The sequence below is a fragment of the Anolis sagrei genome, chromosome 6 (assembly GCF_037176765.1).
Source record: "Anolis sagrei isolate rAnoSag1 chromosome 6, rAnoSag1.mat, whole genome shotgun sequence".
NCBI classification, from domain to species: Eukaryota; Metazoa; Chordata; class Lepidosauria; order Squamata; family Dactyloidae; genus Anolis; species Anolis sagrei.
The window spans coordinates 101,288,783-101,301,210 of record NC_090026.1 but is presented as its reverse complement, the minus strand read 5'-3'; the positions used below and the strand labels follow the sequence as shown (position 1 = coordinate 101,301,210).

The following is a 12,428-nucleotide window of genomic DNA, read 5'->3' as shown; positions in this document are numbered from 1 at the left end:
AGAGAAACATAAACAGTTTAAAACCAGAAGTCTGTCCTAAAGCCCATCAATCTGGCAGGTTAGGTGCCTGTCAGTATAATCTTAGGGATTAAATATAAGCTGAGCAGACCTTCATAGTCATGATAATTTTAGAGTAGATGCCAACACATTCATTCATTGTAGATTTATTTGAGGGAAAAAGTAGATTATGTTAGTTCTAAATAGCTAAATTAGGCAAGTTACCTAGAACTCTCCAATTTTCTTGGTCACATATTATGTCACACATTATTTGAAACTCTAATGTTTGTTCTTTTATACAACAAAAATTGTGTATCATACATTTTATGTGAAGATTTGGCCAGATTTTAACCTAAGTTTAATGCGAGTTTGTTTAATTCAGGGGAGGATATGTCCTAGCCTTGGTGTGACTGATATTTTGCTAAATTGTGTTTTTATTGTGGATGATTATGTTGCCTCTATATTAAGAGTGGAGGTTGTTAATGCACAGAAGCATCATTATCTGTCCAGGCAGGAGATTACTTTTTTATCTCCCTCTAATTAGTTTTGAAGGTGGTGTTGTATAAGGAGACGATACAGCCATTCCTCCCACACACACTTTTTTTACATGCTTGCAGTGTTAAATTCTTCCTAATTATTTTGTTCTCTTTTCTTGTTCTTAGAGATGGAGAGCAATGGTAAACCTTTCCCAGATTTGTAAATGTGAATTAACATTCAGCTGTATTACTCCAGTTGTGTGCCTTCAAGTCATTTCTGACATATGACAACCATAAGGCGAACCTATCATATGGTTTTCTCATTAAGATTTGTGCAGAGGGTATTTGCCATAGCCTTCCACTGAGACAGAGAGATTGTGATTTGCTCAAGGTCACACAGTATGTTTCCATGGCCAAGTAGAGATTCAACTCTTGGTCACACAGACTCGTTCAACATTGAAAAGCCCATATCACACTCACTCTATGTCACAATATAGGCCCTAGTAAAATTATAAAGAGAGATAAAATTTCCACACATGTTTATTTTTCCAGCTGTTTCCATGTGTATCAGTTTCTTCATTTCTTATATCTTTAAAATGTAAAAAGACTTTCTTCGTGTTCCTAGATGTCCACTGTACAACACATTCACTATATGGGGTCACCAGCTTGTCTGATTAAGCTGTGTACATTCTGAAATGTACGCTGTCCATCAGATCCAGATGGAATCTGATTTTGCAATCCATTTGGCAGGACAAACCTTCAGCTGTTGCTTTGAATCTGAATTTTGGTCTTATGGATACAATTGTTGTCATTTTGACATTGTGGAGGCCTTTTGGAAGACTTAGTTTAGAAATACATATCCATTGGGAACAACCATAACCACCAAAACTGTACTACTTATAGCTGTCAACATTGCTTTCTTGAACAAGGAGCTTTATCATTTTCGCTCCTATTTGGTGACACTCCCTAACAGAGGACTGGTATTAGAGGAGATTCCTCTAGGAGGATGGAACAAAGGAAAATATTGCATTTGTGATCCATTCTACGAGAAGAGTGGTAAACTTGGCCTACCAGATTTTGTGGCAATGCAGTTCCTATAATTTCTCGCCATTGGCGAGGCTACCAATGCCTGATGGGAAATGCAATTCAACAAAATCAAGAGGGCCACAGTTGCCCAGCCATGTTCTATACCAGGTATGGACAAATTTTGGCCCTCCAGGTGTTTTGGACTTCAACTCCCAGAATTCCTAACAGCTGGTAGGCTGTTAGGAATTCTGGAAGTTGAAGTCCAAAACATCTGGAGGGCTGAAGTTTGCTCATGCCTATTCTATACACTTCTCAGTTCTTTATGTGAGTTTACAACAGGTATGATGAATCTTTGTGATCCTTCATACATTCTTGAGCCTTATCTCCTTATCAGACCCAGCCTGCATGTGTGGGGAAAATAGGTAGTAGGTTGTCATCAGCATCTGGATAATTCTTTTGGAAACACTGAGTAGAACACATAAAAGTTATTGACCCTAATATTATTGCAAAAGAAGATTTTATTTAATGCTTGTTATCAACTGTTTTAGCGTACTCAGAGAAAATTTCATGGAACCTCAGGCAACTACAATAAAAATAACAACTGTTACCATAAAAAGGTTTGTAGAGAAAGTAACTCATCTCTGATTTTTCGCTTCTTATGCTACACTAATTATAGTCTAATGCGCAGCTTATAAAATCATTGTAATTTCTAAACAACTAATATTGCTACAGTCCCTCCTTCATTTATTCAGCTGCAGGCCAAAATGTGATCTCTTTTGTGATATATCTTCCCCAATTTGTCTCATACTAATTAGTGTGTGACTAGAATTATTTTAATTGTTCTAATTTCTACCTTGATTTCTTTTGGGTAGAGGAAACCAGAAAATGGGGAAAATATTACGAATGTGTCCCTGGTTAGAGTGAAGATAATTACAAACTATAAGAGATTCCCAAGAAATTTTCATTGGGTTCATGTATTGTGAAACAGACAAACAACAACAGAATTAGTGGAGAGGTGTGGCTTCTATTATACACTCTGCTCCAATCTGTAGGAGTTTTTGTTTTTGTAGTTTATAGTACAGGAAACATGTACAGGATGCAGGTATCGGTATATTTAATCACACATTTATTTTATTAGATCATACCCAGATAGGCTAGTGATATTCACATCTCTTACTGACATCTTTTGACCCATAGTAGAGCTTTCAAAAGGACAGGGGTGTCCTTCAACTAACCTTTCTACTTCTGTAATTTAGCTTTTTCTGACTGCATGAGTAATACATTCACAGTCAGCCATAAGTTATCCTAAGAAGTAATTTTCCCAGTAAGTTCTGTGATAATTTGACAGAACGTATAATGTACCTCAAGTGCAATAATATACTCATTTGCCTTGAAGTTCAGTAGCAGTAAACTCAGTAGAATGTACAGTACTTGTGAAGTGTGTATAAAGTGGAGCTCTTGACACTTGCAAAGAACAATAGCTGAAAAGTATGTTTATTTTGAAACCGAGTGAGGAGAGATGCTTTAGAAAATGTGGCAAAGATATTCAGGAATATGTGATCCTCCCTGTTAAAGCTATCGCCAGTGTGACTACAGAATATGCATGATTCTTACAGCCCCTCAGAGGCCAACCGCTTGTAAATGAATGGGTGATGTGGCCTCCAAATGTTGGACAGCAATCCCCATCAGCCTTAGCCATCACAGATTATAGTGTGGTAGGGTGGGCGTTGTGGTCTATCAGCAATCCCTATCCTTTGCTTATATGGAGATGGGGCAAAGCACATTTGAGCAACCCATGATGTCTCCTAAATAGCAATATCTGTATGCTGCCATAGACAGCTAGGCTACCCAACAACTTCCATATGTTTTGCACTACATTTCTCAGGACCAATTTAATAGGAATGATAATTCAAAATATCTAGAGGGCACCAAGTTGTGTAACTCTGATGTAGCAGCTTTGACCATGTGAGGTTGATTGGGATGTTGTCTTTTAGGGTCAATTCCCACATGGACCTCTCAGTGTAAGACCCCAAGTATCAGAAGTCTTTTTGAGCCACGGCATGTTAGAGGCGTCTGTGAAGGGAGAGGTCTTGTTGAGTCTTCACCTGGTGCTCCTAGAAAAAGGAATTCCTTCCTCATGTTCATTGCAAGAAGTATTCCTTCACTGCTTGCTCACCATTATCAATTCCTTTCCCATTTGAAGAAAGAATGCAGCTGTTGCTGCCTTCCATTAGTCCTTGTGTTTTCCTTCCTTATCTTCCCCGTTTCCCCGTTTTGCTGCCTTGTGCTTTGTGTAAATATGAATGTTTCTTCTCCTGACTTCAAGCTAGAGCTGCTGGTGTCAGAACACACAAAAATGCAAGAAGTTAGAGTGCTTCTTCTATGGAAAGAAAAAAAAACCATAGGAGTTTTCTTAGCAGGAGTTTAGGGCAAGCGGGGAGAGGAAAAAGCTGTCTTGACATGACAAAACCACAGTGCTTACCCAAACTGAGAGCTATGGCACAAGGAAGTTTCTGTATATGTGTTGTCATTGAGAAAGACTGTGCAGGATCTGGGCCTCTCCTCTCTTCAACAGTGTAGTTGTGAGGAGAGAATGATCATGGACTCCTTATAAAAGAAGGACAGGACTTATGCAAGGGAGGAAAATATAGTGCCGTTATTATAGTCCAAGACTTTAGAATTTTGCTGTAGCTCTAGGATTTAGATCTTGTATCTGTGTTCCATAGTTTCCAAAATATTCCACCCTTTGCTGCTTGCCCACTGCTGTCTTTTCATATTTACTTATCTTCATTTGTTTGTGTTGGAAAACTGTATAAAGCAAGATTGTGTCTGGTGACAAGAGAATGACTGAAGTGCCAAAACTCTATGCTTCTAAGACAGGGGAATATGCCACTGATGAAGACGAGGATGACATGGGGCCTATCCTTCCAGGAGGAGATATGGCCATCGAAGTATTTGAGCTTCCTGAAAACGAGGACATGTTTTCCCCGGCAGAGCTGGACACCAGCAAACTAGCTCACAAATTCAAAGAGGTAAGCCGTAGCGCCGAGAGTGGATAGCCAGATTCCAGACAGTATTGATTCACATCATTGCATCCTTCAATGATGTGGACTCCTGTCTGCAAATGACTTAATTGATTTCCCACTGGCTTTTGAAATCCATATATGCAAATGGGCTTGAGCATTACAAGAACTTGTTTTGTTAAATGAGACAAATTTGGCCAATTTTAACATTTGTTGCTGTAAAGGTGGTACTGTTAATGACCCACAAACAAGTTAATGCAAGCTACTAGAACAAAAGATACCTGTTCAATTACTAAGGCACTTTGATTTGAATAGAATTACTCAGTTAAAGAATTAATTATAATTATAAATCTGATTACTTTGTATGTATTAGCTTTGTCCTGTTTTCTATTTCCATTTGAGTGAGTTGTTAGTGGCCTTTTATCTAATCTTTTCGGTTCAATAAAATTACAAGAGTTAATGCACTGAATATATATATGTATAATCTGGGATTTTGAATTCGGATGAAGGATGCAGTTTGATGCATACTTGGCTATCAAATGAACCCAATTTAATACAATCAGACTTTTCTAAGTGAAGATATATAGGATTTCCTATGGCTTTTGTAGTTTCTAAATTATGTTGGTTCTCATCCAGACTGGACAAAAGACATGAGGTTTAGTGAGAGCTGTATCTGTAATGATTAGGCATTTCAGATAGGATATACATTATTTCCTGCTTTTTTCTCATAAATTTCTAGGACTAAACCTGAGGCAGTGACCAGTTTTTCACAGTCAGCCATAAGGGGGGGTTAAGGGTTCACACACACACCCAAATGTGTCAGGTTAAAAAAAAAAACCTTATTTCCTCATGAATTGATTAACCAGTTAAAATTCATGAGTAAACCTTGGTTTTTTTTTTAAGCTGACACATTTGGGGGGGGGGGATTGTTGAACCATTAACACCACCCCACCCCCTGGCTACAGCCCTGGGTCAGAGGGGTTAGGAGCAGTGTGATGAAATTGAGATCTGCAGTTGTGCAGTGAAAATGTTTGTGTGGGCAAGGGTGACCACCCTCCACCTGCTCCCCCTACACAAATAGGTGAACACACAGTGTTGGGATAACCAAAGGTGACAACTTGTTTATTGGTTACAATGCAAACTGTGTTGGCAGTCATGCATGGGTTCTGGATCAGGAATTGGATAGCCTCTCTGAAAGCCTTTTTAGATGTAGGTTGCGATATAAATGCTCATGAATAATAAAAGGGTGTATCTTTGCTTTTTCTCCATTTGTTAAACTTGGCGTTTTTTGTTCTTGTTTTTTTTTAATCGAATGTGCCATGCAATAGTTGTTGATAGAGAAGAGGTGTCATGCTTAATGGCATCACTAGGAGCTTCCCCTTGTAACATCACTAGGGTCATCCCTAGGTCTCAGGTTTTGGCTCTGGGCCTGGAATAGTCATGATCTGTCAAGCTTTCTACCACCAGACAAATGCCTTTTTGTTTATCCTGCCAAGCTGATTATGATCTGATGTTGGCTGCTCCTTTTAGTTCAACTGGTCACTGTCTTCATTGGTTCCAGTGTTTTATTTGGCTGTGCAGCTCAATGTATGTGAATATATTATCATTGTATAATTTTATGGGATTTATATGTTTTATTGTTGATAGCCATTTTAAGTGCCTCAGTATGGAAAGAAAGGGCATATATTTAAATATCTACACATAACTATATATCCACCTACATTAACTCTTATGCTTGACATGTTGAAAATAATAGGATGCTATAGTTGGACCTTACTTTGCTCATGCAAGAAGGTGAGAAATAAATCAGAATCCAGAATTCACAATGCTCTATAGGAAAGAGAAAAGAGTGGAGTGAATGTGTTGCTCTTTTCTTTCGAATTTCATAAAAATTTTTAGTCGTCCAAAACAGAGAAAGGAGGAAAATGTAAGCATGTCTGCTACAGTTTTGAAAAATAGTGGGTATTGAGAATGTCTACTACAGGTTATTTTTAAAGGAAAGGAAAAAGTTCAGTAATACAATGAAGAAAGCAATGTGCTTTGCACATTAGTACAAAAGGATGGGGCACACCAAATGTGGCCATGAGAAATAATATGCATAATGTGGACCACTTCTTCTTAAATTAACTCAGTGTTGGGGTCACAAAAAATTGGCAAGACTTATAATTTTCTGAATGTCACTTGGTTCCCGTTTTAGACATTTACATAAATCTGTTATGAAGTGTTTACAGTGGACTCTGAAGACGATGCTTTAGTTGTACTTCATAAGGAAGTACAGCTTCCTTATGAAGGAAAATCATCTAGTTTAGCATGCCTTGCAAATGCTGATTTGTAATATGCAAATATTTTATTTTTGTACCTATTTTAGAAACCTATATATCTGGGATTTTCTCAGATTGAAAGGGAAAATGTTTAAGAAGCCCTGATTGGACTGTGACCCCCCCCCCCCCCCCGGCCACCCCACACACAAATATGGTTTTAAAATGTATGCAAATATGATTTTAAAATGTATTTTCTATAGCAGTGGTTCTTAACCTGTGGGCCTGGAGGATGAAAATCTGGTCTGCGAATCTCCTTCCTCTTTATTTATTTATTTTATTGTATTTATTTTATTTCCATTACTTTTGCACTGCCTGCCATTTTTTCCCTGTTGCTGACCATGGCATATGTTCTATATCAGAAACTAGAGCTGATGTGGTCTGTCCAATGTAATTTTCTGAATCAGCACCCCAAACACAATCTAAATTTGACCGAAAACTGATTCGTAACCCTTTTGGTCCCTGGTCAAAGTGGTCTCTGGTCAAAAAAAGGTTGGGAACCACTGTTGAAAAGAAACATTTGCACCCTTTCTCATCTGACCTGTGGTTGCAATCCTGAGTTTTATTTTTGAACTGGGCTCATAAAATCTCACCATTGCCATTTCTCAGAGAAGATCTTTGACAGTTCTTATCAGATTCATTTGCCCACCCTAAAGAGCATATCTGGAGATCCTGTCATGTTAGTTTTGGAAGGAAAGTCACATAAGTGACACATGAAGGCAGATCCCTGTCCTTGCTCAGGTTCAGCACTCTTTCCTTTTGGTAGCTGTACATACTTGGGTGAGTTGTCTCTTCTGTGCTGCTGGAGCCTTTTAATAGCCGGCTTCTGTGTAAGCTGCCCTCTCTGACATGCCTGCTTAATCCACGCACCAAGGCTTTCTAAGAATATTTGTGTGCACTGGGATATTCAAATCAAGGCTGGCTAACAAGCCAAGCACGACAATTGGCATTTCCCTCCCCTTCAAGAAATTGTGACTTGTCCAGGCGGATTGCTTGGCCTGATCTGAGATTCCGAGAGGCTAGCCAGCAACATTTTCTCTTTAATTAACTTGCATAGACTGAGTCATTTTCCAAGCTAGATATTTTAATTTACAGTCTACTGCACTGCAGCACTTTTGTGGGCCTTCTGCTGTGTGTACAACGGTATTCAGGTGGAAGCGTAGACGGTCTTAAGCTGAAATAATACTGGAGCTCTTGACAGTCGCTGCTCACTTGTTCGCTTTGTGGTTTTGCATTTTCAGTTGCAGATCAAACATGCAGTTACAGAAGCTGAGATTCAAAAGCTGAAAACAAAGGTAAGGATGATTGCTACGAGGGAATAGTCTTCATTTCCAGCTGCTGTGGGCTGATTCCAGAGGGAGGCAGAGAAAAATAAGTTCTCACTGGGAACGCATGCTGAGAAAAAGCACAACGTGCAATGGCTCAGGAGTGCTTGGTTTGATAAAAATAGTTTTGTCTGAGCCCTAAAGAGACTGAGAGGTCTATTATTACAAGGAAAAATGGCTGCAATTAGGCAGTAAATTTGCACTCCTCTCCCACGTCATTAGATTTCTAACAGGCTTGGAAAGAAATAGGCAAAAGTATTTTCTTTTTATATTTAAAAAAAACTGTCGCCAGTGGTCTAAAGGCACAAAGTCTTATCACTTTCTCTTCTTACACCGATAAAAGCCATTTAGCTCACAATTTGTTCTTGTAAATGCTATTTATTCCTATAATAAAATAGATTCTCTTGTTTATTACATCAATTAGCATGCCAAGCTCATAATCTCTTTGAGATGTTTACTTGTCTGTTTTGATAGTCTCATGTTTTAGAATAATTTTTTCTCCAGTTTTAACTTCTGTGTTGAATTTGCAGTGGTTCCATTTGGTTTTTAAGGTTTTAGAGGAGGGAAAACTCAGCAACAAAACACAGTCTTCATCTTGTTATTGATGGTTGTGAGACCAGTCAGTAAGGGCAGGTATAAATGAAAATCCCAGCATCATTTTTTTGTTTTATTGTTTTTATTGTTTTATCCCACTCCCAACATCCCCTCATCGTACATTTATTTATTTATTTATTTACAACATTTATATGCCGCCCTTCTCACCCCAAAGGGGACTCAGAGCAGCTTACAAGATATATATACATACAATATATTATATTATTAAGATAGTGCAATATCAGTATTATATACTACTATATAATACTGATATTCTACTATACCATTATATTACATTACATGCAATTTTTACAGCAAGTTACAGAAGTTACATTTGAAATCTCAATCTTAAACTTAATTTTCCACTCCACATCTTAGCAATTCTTAGTCTAGGGATATGATTCTCACATTTTCTAAATAATTCCAAACTGGTTCCCACATTCACTTAATTATTTTAACCTTTTCAATTTTATCTATAATTTGTTATTTACACATTTAACATATTAACTGTATACTCATCAGAGTCCATTTTGTTTTGTCATTCCAACTCCTCACTAAAACAATTTGTGCACACCCTGTCTACCATTTTTGTATATTCTTCACTCTTTTTATCCTTGCATGTAGCACGTTTCTATTAACTATTATTATTTGTAGATTTAACATTCTATTGATTTCTCCTTCATTCTCCAGTATTCTTGCACTCAATCGCATTTCCATATCATGTGATTAAACACCCCTCTTTGTTCCCAACCATGTCCTTTGTCCCTGGTAAAAAACGTGAAAAGTCGTGAAGGAGTTCTGTATAATGTATTGTTGAAGGCTTTCATGGCTGGAATCACTGGGTTGTTGTAGGTTTTTTCGGGCTGTATGGCCATGGTTTAGAGGCATTCTCTCCTGACGTTTCACCTGCATCTATGGCAAGCATCCTCACTACCTCTGAGGATGCTTGCCATAGATGCAGGTGAAACGTCAGGAGAGAATGCCTCTAGACCATGGCCATACAGCCCGAAAAAACCTACAACAACCCAGTTCTGTGTAATTTTTGTAACATTTTCCTTCTTGTTTTCTTTAATACATTGTACTTTTCTTTTGCTATATTACTCATTTGCCTTTGGATTTCTTCCCTCTCAATGTCCATGTCCATTCTCCATGTTTGGAAATTTTTATCTATTATTTCTTCTTTTACCTTTATGATTTGTTCATACAGATCTCCTGCCACCTTCTTTTCCTCTCTCAAACATTTTCTAATCACCTTCTCAAATGGACTATCCTGTTCTCTAATTTTTTCCTCCATCTAAAAATGTCCTGTCTTATAGCCCAGCTTTGAATCCAATTCCCTGATCCTATCCAATTCCCTGATCCTATCCAATTCTGAATTTCTTTTTGTTCTACAGCATCATTTTTTCTTTTATTTATTTTTGATTTCCCATTTGGTTTATACTAACCCAGAAATCTCTCCCCCACCCCACATCTGATCTACTTGCAGAAATCCATGTGGGTGGAATTTGGTGTCATATAATCTTCAGCAATTGTTAGCTAAGCATTCATCTGTTATTTCTAAAAAAAAATTTTTAAAGTTTGCTGGATTGTGTGTAAGGCTCGTTCCCCTTCCTAGACTTCTAAATAAAGCAAATTATTATGCAGATATTAGTGGAATTTAAATCACAGGTTTCAACAGAGTTTCCTTTAATTTTAATGAATTGTATAATATCTATAGTTGATTCTTTGTGATTTTTGCCTTTACGTCAAATATAAAATACACTGTTAAATTACTAATAAATATATTTATTCATTGTTGTTATTGACCAGCACTAAAAAATGAACAAATGTCGGAATAGAAACATATACATTTAAGTATTAAGAAACACTGATAATTACTGATAATTTTATTTTATATTTATATTTAATGTACGTATTATATATATTCATATTGTTTTCAGTTATCATTGTTTTATAATTATTGTTAACTACCTTGAGAGTCCCTATATTGGGAGTAAGATGGGATAAACATGAGTAAGTAAATAACCAAAATAATTTAGAAATTTTAAAACTAGAACTAAGATTATTTTGAGTGCATGAAAGTATTTAATTTGAAATGTTTAAATAGATTATTATTATTATTATTACTACTACTACTACTCTGCTTTTTCTCCCTGCACGGAGACTCAAAGTGGCTTATGAAGTTCTAAATACAGGACCAAATTATTACAAAGCATGTAGCTATTAAATATATATTACAGCATAGTATAGTATATTATTTCTATCTATAACCTCAAAATTCGTGGGCTACTGTTCTATTTTGGCAACTCTTGGCTAGAGAATTTAAGATGCCTCCCTTTGAAATTGTGGGAAGAAGTTCCCCTCTTGGTCCGTGAAGCCCTCCTGCTTTCTCCTGTCCACTCTACTGTTTCCAGTCAAGTAAAGCTGAATTAAAATACTCCTGTCTTACTCGGTCCAGCTGCAGGCTGCTGAGAACGAGAAAGTAAGGTGGGAGCTGGAGAAGAACCAACTTCAGCAGAACATTGAGGAGAATAAGGACAGGATGATGAAACTCGAGAGCTACTGGATTGAGGCACAAACCTTGTGTCACACTGTCAATGAACATCTGAAGGAGACTCAAAGCCAATATCAGGCCCTAGAGAAGAAATACAACAAAGCCAAGAAACTGATTAAGGACTTTCAGCAAAAGTAAGTAGCAACCTCAAGCTGATACCTCATTCTGTTCACTAGATACCATACTAAGTGCATTTGGAGAATCAGTATATGATAGTGTTTAGACTGTTTTGGATTAGGAATGAAGAGATGCAGGTTCAAATCTCTGCTTGAACATACAGGTTGCTGGGTGACAAAAAGCTTTTTCTTAACTTAGCTTATTTCACAGGGTTATTGTGATGGTAAGAAGGGAATGAGTTCACTGCCTGCCCTAAGGTAATTTAACAGAAATGTCATACATCACTCTTTTTAAAATGCTATTGTGTTGGAGAAATGGCATAAGGAAACCTTGATTCCAAGTTAGAAAAATTTACCACTCTATGGCATTGATTTTTCTTGTTTTCTGTAATATCTCTGATATAAATAATATATAATATTAGCATATATACCCAACATTGCTTGGGTATTTATAAGTAAGCAAAACTGCCTGCTTACTTTCTCACTTCTCCAGCTCCGAAAAGACCCATGGCAACACTGGGAATGGTGGATAAACTCACTTTGTGGCTCTTTCTTTCTTTCCTTCCTCCATTTCCCTTTTTTTTGTTTCCCCTCATACACCTTTCCCCACTTCTTTCTATCTTTCCTTTCCCTGTTTTTTTCTCTCTCTTGCTTCTCTTCCTTCATCCCTTCTTTCTTCCTTTCCTTTCTTTTCCCTTCTTGCTCTTTCTTTCCCTCTTCATACCTTTTCCCTTTTCCGTTTCTCTTCCTCCTTTCCCTCCTTTTCTTTCTTTCTTCCTCTCCCCCACCCCCATACACCTGTCTCCTTTCTTTCGCAGTGACATCATAGAAGGCCATTATACCTAGCAACGATCATTGTGGTACAAACAAACAGACTGTACTTTTACTTTTAGATAGATAGCTAATATTATAATATACATTAGAATTAAAGACTGAAGACTGGTTCCAGTACCCCCTTAAAGATCTTATAAACCCAAATACACGCTCACACCCACAAAA

At 37.4% G+C, this 12,428-nt stretch overlaps 1 protein-coding gene across 7 annotated transcripts in view; it reads left to right on the top strand.

The window, feature by feature from the left end:
* The window catches only part of PPP1R9A (protein phosphatase 1 regulatory subunit 9A), a 186,082-nt gene that overhangs the window by 126,614 nt on the left and 47,040 nt on the right, over positions 1-12,428 (top strand). For 4 of the 7 annotated variants that reach the window (XM_067470295.1, XM_067470291.1, XM_067470294.1 and 1 more), the window contains exons 8-10: positions 4,376-4,531; positions 8,082-8,135; positions 11,218-11,447. In XM_067470295.1, the coding sequence (XP_067326396.1) occupies positions 4,376-4,531; positions 8,082-8,135; positions 11,218-11,447 (440 nt within the window). Of the gene's footprint in view, positions 1-2,047; positions 2,117-4,375; positions 4,532-8,081; positions 8,136-11,217; positions 11,448-12,428 lie in introns of all 7 variants that reach the window. The other 3 variants (XM_067470290.1, XM_067470289.1, XM_067470292.1) reach the window with 1 other exon arrangement.